Genomic DNA, 20,471 nt, shown 5'->3' with positions numbered 1-20,471 from the left:
TCAATCAAAATAACTCTATTTGTAATCGAGAAATAGACTACATTTTTGCGTTTTTTTTACCATCCCATACGCAGTCTCGGTTTGAGAGGGGCTCGCTTAGAACTCAGTATCGAACAATGAAGTTTGATAAAGAAAATCAAAGTTTCAATAAATTCTAGGAATAGCTTTAATTTAGAATTGACAAGTGGGGAAAAAAGACCCTTGATTATGACAAATTTCAAACCATGGTTACGCCACTTAGCTCTCGGGATCCAATTTAAATGGGTAATAAATGTTACAAGATGGACTGATAATGATATATCTCTGAGATATGCCTGATAACATAGCTAACCGATAAAACTTTCAACAATGATGCATATGTGAATTTATGAGTAAAAATGGTGAATTTCAAAAGTTACGAATATTTGCCTATGGGCAATTTAATGGGAAATACATGTTTTAAGTTGGAATGAAATTCTTCAAGCCCAATCTGAGAAACTAGCCGTCTAAAAATCTTAAACTCCCTTTTATAATGCATCTCTAAATTCCGAGTGTAATATGGCCCCTATTTTTTGTATTTTAGACTTGAGTTACCAAATTGTAGTTTGGAATCATTAGAGATCCCTTAAGCCATTACTGTAAAAAATATCTTAACAAATAATAATGAACTCACCCGGACGCCGACGCCTGTGCGAGTAGAATACAATGACCTTCCTTCATATAACCCTCCTCCCTGAAGAGAATTTAGCCCCTGGATCCGTTTTCACTAATTTATTCATAGACTTGAGACTGAAAAAAGAAGAAAATTCTTACAGCTCTCATAGCCAAATAGTGTACAACAGATTAATAGGACATCGAATTTAACTGCTCACAACTTCACAAATCTTCATGTAGAACAATTAGCTTATGTTATAATCAACAATTGTAGCTTGTATCCAAATTCCAAACTTTGTTTTCATTTGTTATAAGTCTATGTGTTATCCTTATATGTAATAATGGGTTTTTGAATACAGTCTCTATCGATGGTTAGCCGCTCCCGGTGAATGCCATTATGTCTTTGTATATAAATAATGGGGAACAATTTCGAACAAGCCACTGCAATGTCAACAAAGAGTCGCTTACCTTGAAATGTAAGGGTTTCGTTTTGCGTATTTATTTACTACACAATATTAAATGCACATACTTAATATGGGTGTAAATAAGCTGTATCGAAAGGTCAGTAAAATCACTGTATATAACTTATAAAGGAACGCGTTTAATAACAAATTGCGTGTCTCATCCGATATCATTTTACTACAGAAGATTCCCAGGCACCATAAATAACAATGAAAAGACGACATTTTTAGGGATTTATAAATCGCTTCGAAAAAAGTATCCCACCGTATTTGCGAGCCCTGAAGGTGGGAAATTGAGTCTCTAAAAATGAAAACTATTATAAAATTTGGTTTTGTTCAGTTATTAGTCGCTTATCCACTGAATGGAATGTTCGTTATTTTTTGCCCACAACTATTAATTAATTTGTATACGATAAATAAATGAATACAAAGCAGTTATCAAATTTTCGGTGCAATTTTTATCTGTATTCATGTTGTTTTTGCAGAATATTAGGCAAATAGGAAATACCCATTACATATATTCCAATAGCCAACTTTGAAATTCCTCATAATTTTTGTTCAAATGTGATTCAAAACAGAAGTTGACAGAACTCCAAAAGCCTTATGGTAACTTCGCAAAGCTACAAGATTGTAAGTTTGAGACGCGAATTTGGAATTTATTAAACATTTTTGGTTCATAATCAACATTAATTTGTACATTGAGCGCAAGTTCATTTGTGTGTATTTTTCAAATTAAAACTCTGCATGTACATTTTGCAGCAGAAAGTAAAACGTAAATATAACGATACAATCTCCTAGCAGAGTTGTCGTGACATGCTCTCAAATTTGTTTTATAACCATCCTGCAAGAGATTGTGGGATTGATAGTTACAGCCGATGTGTTTTTGTGTTACTTGTAATGCTTGTCTATAATATATAATAAAAAAACACTTAACATGTATCACCTACTTAAAGTATTAGTAATTGTAATTACAATAAACAGTTACAACGAGTGATATTGAAACAAATGAATTAAGAAGCTTATCTCGAACCCATGACATTCGGTTTCAAAGCAAACCTTGTGCCGTTGGACCACCAAAGCGATAATTATATATGAGTCGCGACCCGTGAAAAGGAGGTTTTATGCATGTGCGTAAAGTGTCGTCCCAGATTACCCTGTGTAATCCGCACAGGCTTATCAGGAACGACACTTTCCGCTTATATGATATTTTCTGTTTAAAGAAAGTCTCTTCGTAGCAAAAATCCAGTTTCGGCGGAAAGTGTCGTCCCTGATTAGCTTGTGCGTACTGCACAGGCTTATCTGGGAAGACACTTTACGCACATGCATTAAACCCCTTATTCACAGAGCACGGCCCCTGTATATCGACCTGATGGAAGCAAATGTTTTTATTTATGTTCTCGTTTATCCTCGTTTTCCTAACGGACAATGTCAAATAATGGTCGAACATAAATGAGGGTGGGATATATATTTAATAGAAATATATCGTATTATACACACAATAGTTGTGAATGGCCTGGAAGAGCGGCATCTGATATATCATACAACATGTGTATAGCTGATTTTTGTATTTGTTTTGATCATACCAATGCCTGCGTTCAACTGAAAACAAACTTCTCACGGAGTTTCAAGCCTAATGTTTTATTGATGCCGTCTTAAAAACGAATTTCGTTTCTATTCGGTATTTAATTGTGCAAGAAAAACCAATCTCATGTAAAAGTTGTGTGTTATACGCGTTCGTTTGAATTATTTTATGTACAGTAATTCATGTAAAATCAACGATTGTAGCGCCTGTATAGCCGTGTAAATTACATGCGTTAAATTATGTAAAACATCACTATCCACAACGTAACCTGTGCGCTTAAAAGGGAGCAACTGCCCGATCACAATGCATGTACATGTATTTATTCCAAGTTGTTCCACAATATGTGTACACTAATGAATCAATGGGCTACACCGCTGTTACTTTGGGCTAACTCCACTTCGAGGCAAAATCATTCCCAGAGGCAAAATAATCCACGGCAGTATTCGGTGCGTCGGTTGGGGTCTGTGGGCAGAGAGCGGAATCAACTACTAGTACTTAGAAATGATTGCCCGGTACATACTTCCAATGTCACCCGATTTAAAAGACAAAGGCTATTAAATTACTCGCAAAACAGTCTTCGTGCACAGTTTTGTTGTGAAACTAAACGAACAAGGACCTGTAAATCGCAAACAAATGAATTACATACACAACATTTTATTAGGAAAATGTTTACCCCTTACCCATGTGATTAAGATTAAATTGTGTAGGGTAGATATCATTTTAATTGGTGCAGTTCCACTTCAATATATACTCGTACGAGTAAACGAGTATCGGGCGGTACGAGCCTGATAATTATATTCTATGAACAAAAAATATTATTTCGAATAATGTTTTTTTACATAAAAAAATTGATCATTGGAGAACAAATAACATTTTCTGGGATCGAATTAATGTATTTCATCAAGAATATTCCAATATATTTCACACTAATTTCAGCTCGAAACAGTATCCCCATGTGGAATAGGCATTTCAGATCAGTAATGGTGTCACCAGAATCATATCAATCAGGAAGTGCTTTTAATGTTTTGCAAACCTTTTTAATCACCTCATAGAACAGTTAACGTCATTTGGTTATTCGGCAAGTGAACGATTCATTAATTACGCTAGAGCTTGATATAATTCATGTGTAGGTTGTGTTTCTGTTCAAATACTACTGCGATGATACTATGCTACTATGCAAATATGCTACTCGCATATGCACAAGGTTGTCATTAATATGTGATCATCATAAAGTGTCAAGCGTTTATTAGCATTTCTGTCAAAATAAATACGAGTTTGTATAATACAGGACTATATAAATGTTCAGCAAAATCCATCTGAACGTCTTGTTCTATCTGTTATACGTTTAGATTTATATAGAACACGTGTGTTAAATCAGAAACCAAAAATAAATGGCAGACAAATAATGTCAGTACATTTGGAAACAAACCGTTCTGCTTTTTATAGGAAGTATTAATGTATATTGTTTTAAATGTAAGGGTTTCACTGATTTGTCATTTATTTTGTTTTGATCAGTTTATTTAAGCTATTTTAACATTGGAACTAAAAAAGTCCAGTAAAAAATAAAAAATAAAACTAAAAATTGTTAAAACATAACAGGGCTCTAACCACTTTCCGCTGGAGTCCTGTAGTAAAAGTCTTCCACTTAGACCACTCGGCCATCCGTGCTCTTACCAAGCGTTTTCCTTATAAAGTTTTTTTTCACATATTTCGTTATTCTTGAAAAAACAGCAATACAGTGATTTTGATTACAAACTTAAAACTATGCAAACATTTTAAAATGCTATGATAGCAAGTTAAATGCATTATTTGTCAATGGGTGAAACATTTGGCAAGAATCTAACGTGCGGCCAATGGGACATTCTGGCTTTAGACTTTGTCAGGTTAGGGGAAAGATAGGGAGCCCTTAAAAACGAGTCAAACGCTCGGGTCTTTTACATTGGCCTTTTTAAGGCGGTGACCCCAGATTTATTAATGTCTTTGCATTTGTTTTGTACGTGTTCACCCCACGTATGCATATCGTGGGCTTAGCGCAAAACGGTTGTAACTCACATTTTACCAAAAATCATATTTTTTCATTTATAAAGTTTTTTTTTTACTTTACACATCCTAAATAGATATTAAGATTATATTCTGAAAATTTACCCATGAAAACATGTATTTGGCTTATGGTTGTATTTAATTTTGGATATTTTTTGTTTTGCAAAACAGTTGTATCTCAAGTTACAACCTTTGAGCACAAAAAATTACTAAGTGTACAATGTTGGAAAGGAAGTAACTCATCTTTACATCTTTAGTTTATGACATCATAATTATGACATCACTGTTTGATTTGCTTGCCATGTGGGCCTTGACATTCTAAAGGTTGTTTTAATTTTTTTTTAAATTCTCAAGAACATACAGTATTACCTAAAAATACATCTTTCTTAAATTATTTAATATTTGTATTGTAATTATTATAATTCAACAGAGTTAAAGTCAAAACAAGTTTATCTTATCAGCTTATTTTAATTTAAAAAATAATGAACTTTAATCCTCTTTCTGAATTCAAATACAAACTATTCAAATATAATTGTGATATAAGAAAAATGATAAGACAGAAACTAGTTAAATCCTATTGATCTTTTTCCTACCTTTTGAGCATCATTATTATAATTGTCTCATTCTGACATGCTACACACTGGTACCATTGTCTCAGTCTAAATTGCTACGTACTGGTATTATTGTCTCAGTCTGACATGCTATTTACTGGTACAATTGTCTTAGTCTGACATTTTATATACTGGTACCATGGTCCCCATCTGACATGCTACGTACAGGTATAATTGTAACAGTCTGACAGGCTATGTACTGGTACCATTGTCACGGTCTCAGATGCTACACACTGCATGGTACCATTGTCACAGTCTTACATGCTACGTACCGGTATAATTATCACAGTATGACAAGCTTCTTACTGGTACCATTGTCACAGTCTGACATGCTACGCACTGGTACCATTGTCACAGTCGCAGATGCTACGTTCTGGTACCATTGTAACAGTCTCACATGCTTCATACTGGTACTATTGTCACAGTCTAGCATGCCATGTACTGGTATAATTGTAACAGTCTGACAAGCTACGTAGTGATACCATTGTCACAGTCTCACATGCTAGCCACTGGTATAATTTTCACAGTCAGACAAGCTACGTAGTGGTACGATTGCCACAGTCGCACATGCTCCATACTGGTATAATTATTCCAGTCTGACTTGCTACATACTGGTACCATTGTCACAGTCTGACATGCTGTATACTGGTACCATTGTCACAGTTGCAGATGCTACGAACGGGTACCCTAGTAACAGTCTGACATGTTACATACTGGTTACATTGTCGCAGTCAAGCATGCTAAAAGCCTATGTGCTGGTATTATTGTAACAGTCTGACAAGCTACGTAGTGATACCATTGTCACAGTCTTACATGCTAGCCACTGGTATAATTTTCACAGTCTGACAAGCTACGTAGTAGTATGATTGCCACAGCCGCACATGCTCCATACTGGTATAATTACAGGGCCCTCGATCTGTCAAATCCACGGCCAAAATTCGGCCGAATCCCCCCCTGACAAGCATACTTTTTTCCCCATTTTTTTTAAGACGGATGTCTCATGATTTGTATATCTCAATTCTATTTTAATTTAATCTTGTCAAACATACTTAATTATGAATTAAGCAATGAATATAGTGCAAACATGTACAAATGTAATAATTAGAGAGTAAGTTAAAAATCCCCCAAAAAGGGAAACGCCGCGAAAATTCCCCCTGCTATGGTTAGCGACCCGCTTCCCCTAAAATGGATTGCAGGCCCTGAATTATAACAGTCTGACTTGCTACATACTGGTACCAATTTGTCACAGTCTCACATGCAACATACGGATATAATTGTCACAGTATGACAAGCTACATACTGGTACCATTGTCAAAGTCCAGGCCCGTACCCAGGCACTGGGCCCAGGGGCCCGGGCCCCCCCAGCTGGCTGTCGAGTTATGATTTTTAATAATGGGCCTACTGCAAATTTTCTCACATGAAAGGGCCCACAGTACACTTCCCTGCAATACAAATGTACAGATGTGTTTTATTGCCCCTGATACACAAGCGGATTAGCGCTAATTTACTCGCCAGTGGAGATAAGCCCCTAGGCAATGTTTTCTTATCACCTTGTACACACATCCCCGATCTGTCAATTACCCATTGTGCTCAATGCTTCATCTTTTGATGGTGGGTGTAACACGTTTTTTGATTGGACAAGGAAAGAGAAACCGCGAATGGATGGAACTGATACAGAAGGTCGTAGGTCTGCACGATAATAGTGTTTTCTCTTTTGAATTCAAACCTCCTCTAGAGTCATAGCTTATAAAACTTTTCTGTGAAAACTGTGTTTTTGATGATAAACATTTTATAATAAATTTACTTTGAAATTTGAATAGAGGAGGTTTGATTTCAATGAGAAAATACTAGTAGGTTATATGATAGTTACTGACATATAACCATAGTAGTATTTTCTCTTTGAAATCAAACCTCCTCTACAGTCATACTTTATGTTACATTTCATAATAAAGGTTTTTTGGTTTCAAAGGTTGCTTTTATATTCTTTATAAAGTGTAATACATTTCTGAAATCTAAAGCTTTAAACTTGTGTATGAATTTCACACCAAGGGGTCGTTGATAATGCATGTCACACTTTTTTTGACCATTTTTACCCCGGCATGTCACAAACTGTTACAAAATCTTGGACCCCCTCCCTTAAAATACGTCACAAACTCATTTCGAACATTTTTTTTAATTAATACTTAATTTAAATTTAATCTAAATCTTAATTCATTATTAAACCGTATTAAAATTTCACTTACCGGTAAAAGAACTTTCACATTACAGGCTTTTATAACTGTAGGGTTGTTACGATGAGCAGTAGGAATATTTATCCACGTGTTAACCTCTAATAAAAACGAAATTATAATTTAGATTTTCTTTCAACCCTTTACTAACTAAAATGGAACAGTCCAATTATTTCGTCATTGAAATCTGTGTGGAGGTTGTGCCTATTGAATAAGCCGGCCCAGCCAAGTTGCCTATTAAACATTCGAACAACAGAATCAGGAGATACGCAATTCGTTTTATTTTGACGTAAAACTAATTCAAATGTTTCACAAATTTTTGAAAATTATTTTTAAATTCTACTAAAGAAATAAAGATAAATTATACATTTTTTTAAACAAATGTGTGACATCACACATGGCCTGACCCACCTCCCCCATGTCACAAACTGTCACTTTCTTACTCACCCTCCCTCCACCTGGAGCGTGACATACTTTATGGACGGCCCGTAATGATTAAAGCTTTAGACTTCAGAAAGGTGCTGATTTACTTGTTATATATCCATAAATTTATAATACAACATATGTTTCTATATGCATTAAAATTCACCTTGAACAGTGCCTAATAAAAAATATCTATTCGGAGGGGCATCCCCTCCCGCACCCACCCCATTTGGGCCCCCCCACACCAGTCAACATTTCCTGGGTACGGCCCTGAAGTCTGACATGCTACGTACTGGTACTTTTGTCACAGTCGCAGATGCTACGTTCTGGTACCATTGTAACAGTCTCACATGCTCCATACTGGTACTATTGTCACAGTTTAGCATGTCATAAATCGGTATAATTGTAACAGTCTGACAAGCTACGTAGTGGTACCATTGTCACAGTCTCACATGCTACATACTGGTAAAATGTTCACAGTCTGACAAGCCACGTAGTCCTGGGTAACATTGTCAAAGTCCGACAAGCTAGATACTGGTACCATTGTCACAGTTGCATATGATTCATACTGGTACCATTGTAAGTTTGTAACAGTCTGACATGCTACATACTGGTACCATTGTCACAGTCTAGCATGCTATGAACTAGTATAATTGGAACAGTCTGACACGCTACGTAGTGTTACCATTTTCACAGTTTCAAATGCTATTCAATGGTATAATCTCACAGTCTAACAAGCTAAAGAGTGGTACCATTGTCACAGTCTCAAATGCTACCCACTGGTAGAATCTCACAGTCTGACAAGCTACATAGTGGTACCATTGTCACAGTCTCGGATGCTACGTACTGGTACCAATGTCTCAGTCTCACATGCTACGTACTGGTTAAATTGTCACAGTCTCACATGCTACATATTGGTACCATTGTCACAGTCTAACATAATACATACTGGTATCATTGTAACAGTCTGACATGCTATGTACTGGTACTATTGTCACAGTCTGACATGCCACATACTGGTACCATTGTCACAGTCTCAGATGCTACGTAATGGTACCATTGTTACAGTCTGACATGCTACATACTGGTTACATTGTCACAGTCTAGCATGCTATGTACTGCTATAATTGTAACAGTCTGACACGCTACGTAGTGGTACCTTTGTTACAGTCTCACATGCAGCAATGATGCTACCTACTGTATAATTTTTACAGTCTGACAAGCTATATAGTGGAACCATTGTCACAGTCTCAGATGCTTCGTACCAGTACCATTGTCACAGTCTCAGATGCTATGTACTGGTACCATTGTCTTAGTCTCACATGCTATGTACTGATATAATTGTCACAGTCTGCCATTGTCACAGTCTAACATAATACATACCGGTACCATTGTCACAGTCTGACATGCCACATAGTGGTATAATTGTAACAGTCTGACAAGTCATGTTGATGAATGATCTTACTTTTGCGTTTATGGTATCAAATCTTTAGCTATTAATTTTTTTATGTTAAATAACTGCAGACCAAATGGAACAAAGTAACAAGGGAATTATTGTGATGCTAAAATATGTTTGAATACAATAAAATACTTAGAAGTCTCAATTCTATTTTCCAAATCTCAATTCTACCTTTTTGAAACAAAATTAACTTGTTCTAGAACTTTCTTTATTGTTAATTTTATTAATTTACCTATGTTCAACATAGTGTTAAATTTCTTTTTATTCATTAAAAATCAAGTGAATAAACCGTGAACAATAATTATATTCTTTATAATTAATTATAATATTATATAAAAGCATTATAGAAAAATGATGTACATGAACGGCAGGAAATAAGTTAATTAATTAATAAAGTTGGCTTGAGTAAAAATCTATTAATACTGGAAATATTATTTTTCGCTTCTTTAATTGCATTTGTCGAGACTGCAGTATAAAATCACAAACTTTTTCGGTAATGTATAATAAAGGATAAAATAAATACCTCAAAGTTTGAATCTTAACTGATCATGTAGATCTCTAGAGTAGTTTAAGATGATTAAAAAAATCGTTTAAAGATCTTATTTAATTTAATTTATTAAAGTACATGTAAACAACAAATTATATTATAAAAAAACGTATATCAATAATGTGTGGAATAATTATGAATACATTTTATACACCATACTAAAATGATTGTATTTGTTCAAAAAAGTGTTTTATGATTGTTGAAAGTTTATGGTAACTAATAAGTTTTGCTTTCTTCTACTAATGATGAAGAATAAAGAGTATATGATAAGATACTTCCATTTAACACACAAATAAATATTAAAATCTGCCCAAATTAAAAATGGAAAACAGTTGTAACTTGAGTTACTTCTCTATTGCATAAAAATAATAAATGAAATTTTCCAAAATTTCAGGTGGAAAATGGTTGTAACTTAAACATGTTCAAATATCTCTTTCCATAATTATTCTACAGATTGGAAATGAGTCTTTAAACACTGCTTGGAACTAACCAAATATATGCTTTTTAAATAAAATTCAGCAAGAATTTATTTTTTTAATTTGGCAGTTGTTTGTCTCTCCTGTACAATTTCCAAAAATGGAGTTACAACCGTTTTGCGCTAAGCCCACGATATGTGCCAACATACACTTACTATATGCCACTACAAAGCAAAGAAATTGCAACAAAATGGCCTGAAAATAATAATATCACCAACAAAATTTATAAAGTCACTGCTTATATAAGGTTTCCTGGTCTTCTCCAGATGGTCTCTATGTTTTCCCAACATGGTCATCAAAAACGCGAATTTCTCCACAATAAATAGTTTTCTGGAGAAATCCTGCTGATAGGTTATGGCAGACATGTGTAATTTTGTATAAATCCTTTAATTATTGTAGTTGACTGCAAATTAAAGCAGCATTTCTCCCCTAAATGCCTGAACATGGCCCATTTTCTACATGTAGGCCAATACCTTTGTTATCAATGTTAGTACGCAGTTGTTTCAAATTGAACTTGGAAAATGTTATTTTTTCCAATTTACTTACCCTATGCAAGTTTATGGTAAAATTCCGAACACTGCTCCAATGGTTTAACACTGCTCACAAGGTTTCGGGTTTCCTTGGGTGGTGTTTGTCCTTTTGGTTTATTTGGTTTTGTGCCTCACTGTTTGACAAAGAGTTCTTTGTCATTAAGGTTAAGCAGGTATCATTCCATATGCATGTGAAAACCGGATTTTAATCGGTGTCAGTAATATACATTGTACCAAAATTATTGACGTAAAGCGTTGCAAAAGATATATCATTTGATAAATTACTGTCCATGAACGAGACGATATTAGTCGTGTTTTAATTATTCCGCTTGTAAATTTTATGAACAAAGTATCGAATACATTTTTATATTGATCATAATGTCTTAAAAAATTAAGCATTTTTGAATAAATGTCATAACAACAGAGACAACATCGTTTGTTTCTAGGAATATTTTGAGTGACCTATCGACAAGTACCCCACATTATTTAAAGCTATTAAAAAACATTCAAAAGTCATAGAAAATCACAAACATGACCATATGCTTGATTTAATATCAAATATACTATGAATGTACCTTTTACATTAAATAGTTCATAATCAAACAATAAATCTAACTTACTCAGAAGTTCGAATCCCGCCGAGTGGATCATATTTACTCTGTTCCCATCGAGGCACAGCGCTTAAATAGGTTAGACCAATGGAATAATATACTAAAGCAAAACTAGATTTTTATGTCGAAAGTGCATATATAATGATTATTGCTTAAACTCTATCTATAATGCACTCTGGCGGGGTGCAGAGACTTGGCAAAAGGAGGGCTTGAACGGGAGAAATCGTGTATTAACACTGCGATTCACGTGTTTTTCATATCCATAATCTGGTCCACGAGCAGTTACTTCCTTTCTCCAGCCTTCGACGACTTTCCAAGCATAAATGGGGGACTGAATAAGCTCCAGTTTCCTCATGCATGCAGGGAAAAAAACTATTTCAATCCACTTTTCAAGTAATACCATCTGCACTCTCTTGACAACAGCTTTTTTTTTATCGGCAACGTCAATGAAGTAAAGGTTATTTACTCAACACTTTCAAAAGACTTAGTTCTGGCTTCCATAACTTTGAATGTCGCTTTTAATGATTTTTGACAGGCGCGACTTTATAGTTATGGACCAACCCCATTAGGAAAGTAAACCAGAAGTTGCCGGAAAGTTGACAGTTAACAAAGACCGGTCCAAAACAGCTTTAAAATGCAATTATTGGCCCAAATCAACCACTTGATCGGAAAGATTGACATTTTTCACATTTAACTGATATATTCTTTCACAAAATACTATCTTAAACATTTAAAACTTATCTACTCTGCTCTTACTAATCGAGAAAAACAGCAATGAGACAGACTTTCTTGAAATGCGAATCTCCCGAGATTTCACGGTCATATGACGTTATTTCTATTTTGAGTAACATACCATGTGCTCAAGTATTTTATTTTTCAAATTCACAATGACATTTCCGGTAGTTTACCACCAGACGTAAGTTGTAAATCACAAATAATAGATTTCAGAAAACGAAAGTAATATTTTCAATTTCAGCAAAAAATGTTAAGGTCGATCCGAAAGTATCCAAATGAAAACTCGTCACGTGCCAAAGCGACAATGGCCTCAAAATTGTGAATTTCGTTTGATGAGGGTTATTTTCATCTATTGTAAGATGCATTTGAAACATTTGATCCTTAAAATATTCCCCGATGCAGTAATTTATGTTCATTCACCAATATATGTAGAAATGAATCCAAGAAAATGAGCTTTCTTTGATTTATAGCGTGACATAAAAATGTTACGACTCTGGTTGACTTTCGATACGGGGTTGGTTTCAGCGTACAGGTATGTCAATACTATATAAACTGTACGCTGAAGTTTCTTGCCTATGCTGTAAATGTAAGTGTTTTTTTGTACCTTCAACGTTCCTGCTGTAAATTCCAAAATAAGTCCTAATTTCTTACTTTGCGCGACTGCATTTCAAATTTACATTAATCCACTGTTTAAACACATTTTAAATCATAAACGGCCTATCCGAAGGTAAAGCCTCGTCATTTCGGATGATGACCGAGTGAGGCATATGTAAAGGTCGCTGTGGTGTAGTGGATATGGTGTCCGCCTAGCGATCGGGAGGTCAAGGGTTCGATCCCCACTGCAGGAGCGTTCTTTAGATTTCCCCCATAGACATCAAGTACTGGTTCTAGTCCCAGGAAACGGACTCGCGAGCGTTTCAAATAAGCCTAAGGCATTCTATGCAATCGAGCTAAAATAAATATGTTTAAACTAAAACACAACCTTGGACTGTATTGAAATAATCGAATTATTTTGTCGATGCCGAATATACAAAACATATTGTTTTCAATGTTATTTAAAATTACTTTGGTATGTGTGATTTGTTTATGCAATAATAGCGAAAATACACATTTTCTCGAACATGATCATCTGCGGGCGCTTTCAAAATCCGTTCCTGCCCTCGTGCGAAGGATTTTTCGAGCACCCGCAGATGATCATGCCCACGAAAGCGTGTATTATCCCTATAATGTTAACGTTTATCGTGAAATTCTTTGCAAATGTGTTGTAATGTAGCACATATAAACGACAATAAGAATTTTAGACAAATTATTTTGAAAATCGATGCATTATTTTAAAGGGCTCTCACGCAAAAAGCGCCTCGGAGATTTTAAATACACACACTCCAGCCGCCTGATAAAACTATAAAACAAGAATACAAAAATGCTAATTGCGAAAGTACGAGCCAGACGTGTTAACCACATATTATATTGTAAAAATGATTTCATGCTTTAAGTATCGTTAATTATAAGTTCGTTTCATAAGGTCATAGCTGTCAGGCAAATGTGACGTGAAAATTTATTAAACCTAAGTCGTTTACATACGACGAATATAACAAGTGAACTGCTTTGCTTTTGGGATGTGTTCTGCACATAACTTATCACCTCTTGCAAATACACCAAGTTTTATATGAATATATTTGTTTGATTTTTGACCTTGTTTTCAAAACATATTTTGATCATTCTGACTATTTTATAAACGTTTTGGAATCATTTAATTATAAATTTCATACTTTTCATACAAATACCTTCCGTTGTAAATCCAGTAAATATAAATTTACAAAAATTACATAATGGTAGGTCATTTTAAACGTGTATTGTGATGTAAAGAACCATTTTATTCACACCGATTGTGTTGTGTTATCTCAACGAAATAAACGATTATTTTATATATACAAATATAATATCTCGTGTACAAAATCAATGTGCAAAACTACATTCACCAAATAAAGCCTATCGTGATATACTTGTCTACGTTTACGGATACTTTAGTCAAACGTTTCTGATTTGTTTACGATTAGTATTTATGGTTTGAAACCCAGTGTGGCGTCAACCAGACGTAACTATTGAATATCGTGCATGGTGTTGTATGCTTGTTGTTAGTGATCATAAACTATAAAAGTGGCACATAATCCTGTCATCCTCTTTTCGTATCCTTATCTTCCTAACCAACATTATTTTCCGCCACAGAGACAGTACCATCATGAGCAGCAAAAACAACAAAACACCTTCCCGACCATCATGTTCTTTTATCATGATCATCAACAAAAACATTCTACAATCACCGATATGATCACAATCGTCGCTTTCATCAAGATTATATCGTCCCAAAATATAAATCGTCATCATATTATTATCATTATTTTATCACCATTATCGGTTTGAAAAACACGATGTATAAAGCATCATTTTGAGCGTATAAATCGCAAGTTTCAAGGCAATCATTTTGATTTTAATGATGAAGGTGATAGTGATGACGGCGAAGATATGAGGATGGTAAATGTGATGAGGTTTATAATAATGATGATGGTGATTGTGATTATGATGATGATGATTTATTACAACTACGACGAGGACCTGGACGACGACTATGATTATAACGACAAAACTTACGTATTGATGTACTTAGCAGAAATAAATCGCGATTCGTTTATCTTCATATATTTATCCCATCATCAGACGAGCATTGTCGAAATAAACCCCTGTGGAATATATTTTCCTTTATTTCGGCAATGCTGAAATATAGCTGTCACGCGCGCCGGAGGATGGTAATATTACTCAGAATCAACTATAAAGTTATCATTTTATAGTAAAATTGAATATGATTCAACAAATCAAACAATTTGGTAACAAGATGTAATGTATTTTAAACACATAATGCAACATAAAAAGCAAAATAACATTATTTACAAATATTAAGTGCGCGTACTCATGACGTCATTATTAACACGTCACGCGACAAAAGTCATAATCTTTAACGCTAAGGCTGCAGTGTGTGTAAAGCCACTTACAAAGATGTTCGGAATTACGATCACTTTCAATCAAAGGGAGAAATAATCAACTAGATATAGGCATATGATATACTTTAGTCCAATATAGAATTATATAATGGTCCAACCAAAAAGAAATTATTTACAAAGCATGCGGACATCAAACTGTTCCTAATTACGAACATATGTTCGTAATTCCGAAACGAAGTGTTCGTAATTCCGAACATGATGACCTTTTTAATATAAAAATCCCGATGATTCCATTTAATTGACACAGTTTGAAAAATACCAACTTAGAAACAAGCTCTGTAATAAAAACGATTACATGTAAGTTCGATAAATGACAAGGTCGTTAAAAAAAGTAATATAGAGCAATAGATCTGGATGTTTCGGTAAATTGATATTTTTAAAAACGTCAACGAAACAAGGATATTAACACACATTTAGATACTTTACAGTCATTCACGCCCGTTGTCCAGACATATTCAACTCTTTTACCTTTTTATCGAACTTTTAATTTACCAAACTCACTGTCAATTAGTGAAAATGCAAAGAATACTGTAATCCATTACCACAATATGATTTTTGTTATTTATTCAAATTACACAAATAAACATTACAATTAAAAAGTAAATTGTGGGACTGACGGATATAATTACATACGAATATTTTGGCGAAAATCAATCAGTCTCTATTCAAACCAGGCAGCGTTATAAGTCGCGTTGATGTCATCCACAAGTGTGAAACATAATTTTAGTGATGTTACGTTTATAATTTCGGTAACTTGAAACGAATGAATGTATCATTTTAAGTCCCCAATATTTCATGCTTAATTGCATGAGCATGAAATACATATGAGCTATTTAAATACATTTAAATACAAACATCAGTTAATTTGATACTCAATGCAAGTGATTTCGTTCCAAAGAATTATTTCATGTCTATTTTACTCATTTCATATTTCAAATATAGATTCTATCTTGCAAAACGCAGTGTTGCAAAACGCACACTTTTATTTCTTCAAACTTAATACAGCCGGGATTCGATCGTTGATATTGAGTGTTAATGGGGCTTTAAAAGGATCTGTCTGGTTATGATGTTTACGCATTGAGTCGCAAAACACATTAACTTATCGGGATGATATAACTATTGTGGTTAGTCTACATTAGCGACACGGTAATTCACATGAACCAAAGTAGGGTGCAACGAAGCACTACAACGAAACCAGCACATTTTTAAAACATGTTGTCACAAGATTTATTATCGAATACCGGGAGAATACAGTTTCATGCTTTTGTACATAATTTTACAAAATTTATGATCGAATCCCGGCTGTATTAAGTTTGAAGAAATAAAAGTGTGCGTTTTGCAACACTGCGTTTTGCAAGATAGGATCTATATTTGAAATATGAAATGAGTAAAATAGACATAAAATAATTCTTTGGAATTCATTTTGCTCATGCCATTAAGCATTAAATATTGGGGACTTAAAATGATACATTCATTCGTTTCAAGTTACCGGATAATAAACGTAACATCACTAAAATTATGTTTCAAATGGATGACATCAACGCGACTTCGGACATTAACGCTGCCTGGTTTGAATAGAGACTGGTTGATTTTTCGCCAAAATATTCGTATGTAATTATATCCGTCAGTCCCATAATTTACTTTTTAAATGAAATGTTAATTTGTGTAATTTGAATAAATAACAAAAATCATATTGTGGTAATGGATTACAGTGTTCTTTGCATTTTCACTAATTGACAGTGAGTTTGGTAAATGAAAAGTTCGGTAAAAAGGTAAAAGAGTTGAATATTAAGTGCGCGTACTCATGACGTCATTATTAACACGTCACGCGACAAAAGTCATAATCTTTAACGCTAAGGCTGCAGTGTGTGTAAAGCCACTTACAAAGATGTTCGGAATTACGATCACTTTCAATCAAAGGGAGAAATAATCAACTAGATATAGGCATATGATATACTTTAGTCCAATATAGAATTATATAATGGTCCAACCAAAAAGAAATTATTTACAAAGCATGCGGACATCAAACTGTTCCTAATTACGAACATATGTTCGTAATTCCGAAACGAAGTGTTCGTAATTCCGAACATGATGACCTTTTTAATATAAAAATCCCGATGATTCCATTTAATTGACACAGTTTGAAAAATACCAACTTAGAAACAAGCTCTGTAATAAAAACGATTACATGTAAGTTCGATAAATGACAAGGTCGTTAAAAAAAGTAATATAGAGCAATAGATCTGATTGTTTCGGTAAATTGATGTTTCACTAAAATTATGTTTCAAATGGATGACATCAACGCGACTATGGACATTAACGCTGCCTGGTTTGAATAGAGACTGGTTGATTTTTCGCCAAAATATTCGTATGTAATTATATCCGTCAGTCCCATAATTTACTTTTTATATGAAATGTTAATTTGTGTAATTTGAATAAATAACAAAAATCATATTGTGGTAATGGATTACAGTGTTCTTTGCATTTTCACTAATTGACAGTGAGTTTGGTAAATGAAAAGTTCGGTAAAAAGGTAAAAGAGTTGAATATGTCTGGACAAAGGGCGTGAATAACTGTAAAGTATCTAAATGTGTGTTAATATCCTTGTTTCGTTGACGTTTTTAAAAATATCAATTTACCGAAACATCCAGATCTATTACTCTATATTACTTTTTAACGACCTTGTCATTTATCGAAATTACATGTCATCGTTTTTATTACAGAACTTGTTTCTAAGTTGGTATTTTTCAAACTGAGTCAATTAAATGGAATCATCGGTATTTTTATTTTAAAAAGGTCATCATGTTCGGAATTACGAACACTTCGGCTCGGAATTACGAATATATGTTCGGAATTAGGAACAGTTGGATGTCCGCATGCTTTGTAAATAATTTCTTTTTGGTTGGACCATTATATAATTCTATTTTGGACTAAAGTATATCATATGCACATATCTAGTTGGTAATTGTCTCCCTTTGATTGAAAGTGATCGTAATTCCGAACATCATTATAAGTGGCTTAAGTGTTCGGAAATAGGTACACCCGCTCTAGATGGGATAAATCGAATAAATCGCGAAGGCTCGTGGTTCAGATTTTCCAAGACTCGCAAAATAAACTTCGCTTTATTCGGCACCGACCTAGTATTCTATATCATATGTACTTCTTCATTGCACTATGTCCAATTTTTGGTTTATGAAGTTGTGGATTTTATTGCCGTCTGTTTACACGTTAGCAAACAACTGTGAATCGTCAGCGCTTTGCTTATCAATTTGGCAACCTCACTAGTAACGTTTTATTCATTTGGGTCTACTGGCGGGACATTTTTTTCGAAAACTGTTTCATTTGGGGTTGACAGCTACGCTGAATAAAATAAGTCTACAAATACTGATTAACAATAGTGAATTGAAAATACACGAAAATTCTATACGAAGAAATAAAACATAAAAATGCGTAATTTAAAGTATTATATTTCTATGTTATTCTATAAGGATGCAACATATTAGGATCGTGAAAGTTTACTGCAAGAGGTCTTTACAAAAACAGAATGTCCTCAGCTCTGAATTGTGAACACAGTGGGACTGGTTCCCATACTTGTTCAGTCGCGCTGGTTCCCCTATAACCGCCATCTTGTCCCCACTACCAAACTGAGTATAGTCTATTAGTCCTTCATAATATCCAGAGCCTGGTTGCGTATAAAACAAAATAGAATACCGACCACTGGTCCTGTCTAGATCGTGCGCTGAACGGAACCTATTCTGATGTTTAACCGACTGCCATGTCTTTTGGAGTCCTACTGGAATATTTGCGTCGTTCTTCAATGTATAATGTACAGACGCTTCCGTAATATTCTGAAGAGTTAAAACTGCACATCTACTTTCTTTTTCTAATAGTTTGTTAAGCTCGTCCACGAGACGCAACGCAAGAAGTTTAACAACGGGAGAATCACATGGCACTGGTACCCTCTCTGTGCACGTGCAATGGGTAGCGTCTAGGCCGGCATCTGCGCACGTGCGCGTACTCGGTATCGGACGGAATATATTTCGGCGAACCAAATGTTTCTGAACGTCTCTTTCTATTGATGAGTTATTAGCCAAAAAGTCAAATAATGTTTGATAAACGTCATATGGTGTGAGCAGTTGTTTTGTATTTCGAGAAAGAATTTGATCTATTGTCTTATTTTCTCTGTAATTCCTAGGCACGTGAACCATCAGCAAAGGGTTGCTGTTCTCAGCTCGACCTATATGGGTCAAGGATGCACCGTCAATTCTAAAGCCATGATCGCTCAAAACCATAAACAGAGTGTTGTCTAAATTCCGTTCACGTTTTATCCACTGCAGAAATCCTAGTAACAAATCATCGCCCCGCTTTAAGGAATTAAACGTGTCGTGACTTATCGAATTTTCCCACAAAAATGCAAATGTTTGTTTGCCTTTGTACTTCATCAAGAACCCCTTTAAATATTCCAGCATGAGGTCAAAGAATCCTCTTCGGCCATAGCAGTAAGAATCGGGCTTAGCCACTTTTGAAATCAACACTGGTTGGAATATTTGCATGGCTAGTAAGTACGGACGAATATAAAAGTCAGTTGGAACTTTAAAAAATCCACGTTTGCCAAGATTGAATGTGGTAATATCAGACCTATCTTCCGCGAAAAACGTCGACATTTGTTTAGCAAATGCCTCATTCCATAAAAATGGCATGTCGTCTGCATAGGCTGCATTAGACGAAAATTCCGGGAATTCCCCATGGCCTTTCCCAGTTAAGAGTGGAATAAGATTGGGATACGTGTTTAGGCCAACCTTTCTGTACCCAATAAAATCGTACGCCTGGATTTCTTCGATGAGATATTTCGTCGATTTTGGTAGATTTCGGACGGCGTGTGAACGCGACGTGGAATCAAGCCCCACTATTATAACGCTCGGCGTTGAAGCTGTTTCGTTATGTATAGTGTTATTTTCCTTGGAATGCTTACTGAAAAATGGATTGAAGTGTGCCATATCGTACACTACAGATGGAATGAAGCTCGACTTGAGATGACACGTTATGCGAAACAAGTGACTGTCAATTCTGACAGGCGAG

The 20,471-nt window shown here is 34.8% G+C and overlaps 1 protein-coding gene across 1 annotated transcript in view; it reads right to left on the bottom strand.

Moving 5' to 3' along the window:
* Window positions 1-20,157, bottom strand: part of LOC127865933 (uncharacterized) — a 30,980-nt gene extending 10,823 nt beyond the window's left edge. The window contains exon 1 of the mRNA XM_052406084.1: window positions 20,031-20,157. Coding sequence (XP_052262044.1) covers window positions 20,031-20,092 — 62 coding nt within the window. The 5' untranslated portion in view covers window positions 20,093-20,157. The remainder of the gene's footprint in view (window positions 1-20,030) is intronic.
* Between the last annotated feature and the right edge of the window lie 314 nt (window positions 20,158-20,471).

Source organism: Dreissena polymorpha, chromosome 2 (genome assembly GCF_020536995.1).
Source record: "Dreissena polymorpha isolate Duluth1 chromosome 2, UMN_Dpol_1.0, whole genome shotgun sequence".
In the NCBI taxonomy this organism is placed as follows: Eukaryota; Metazoa; Mollusca; class Bivalvia; order Myida; family Dreissenidae; genus Dreissena; species Dreissena polymorpha.
This window is presented reverse-complemented; position numbering and strand designations above follow the sequence as displayed.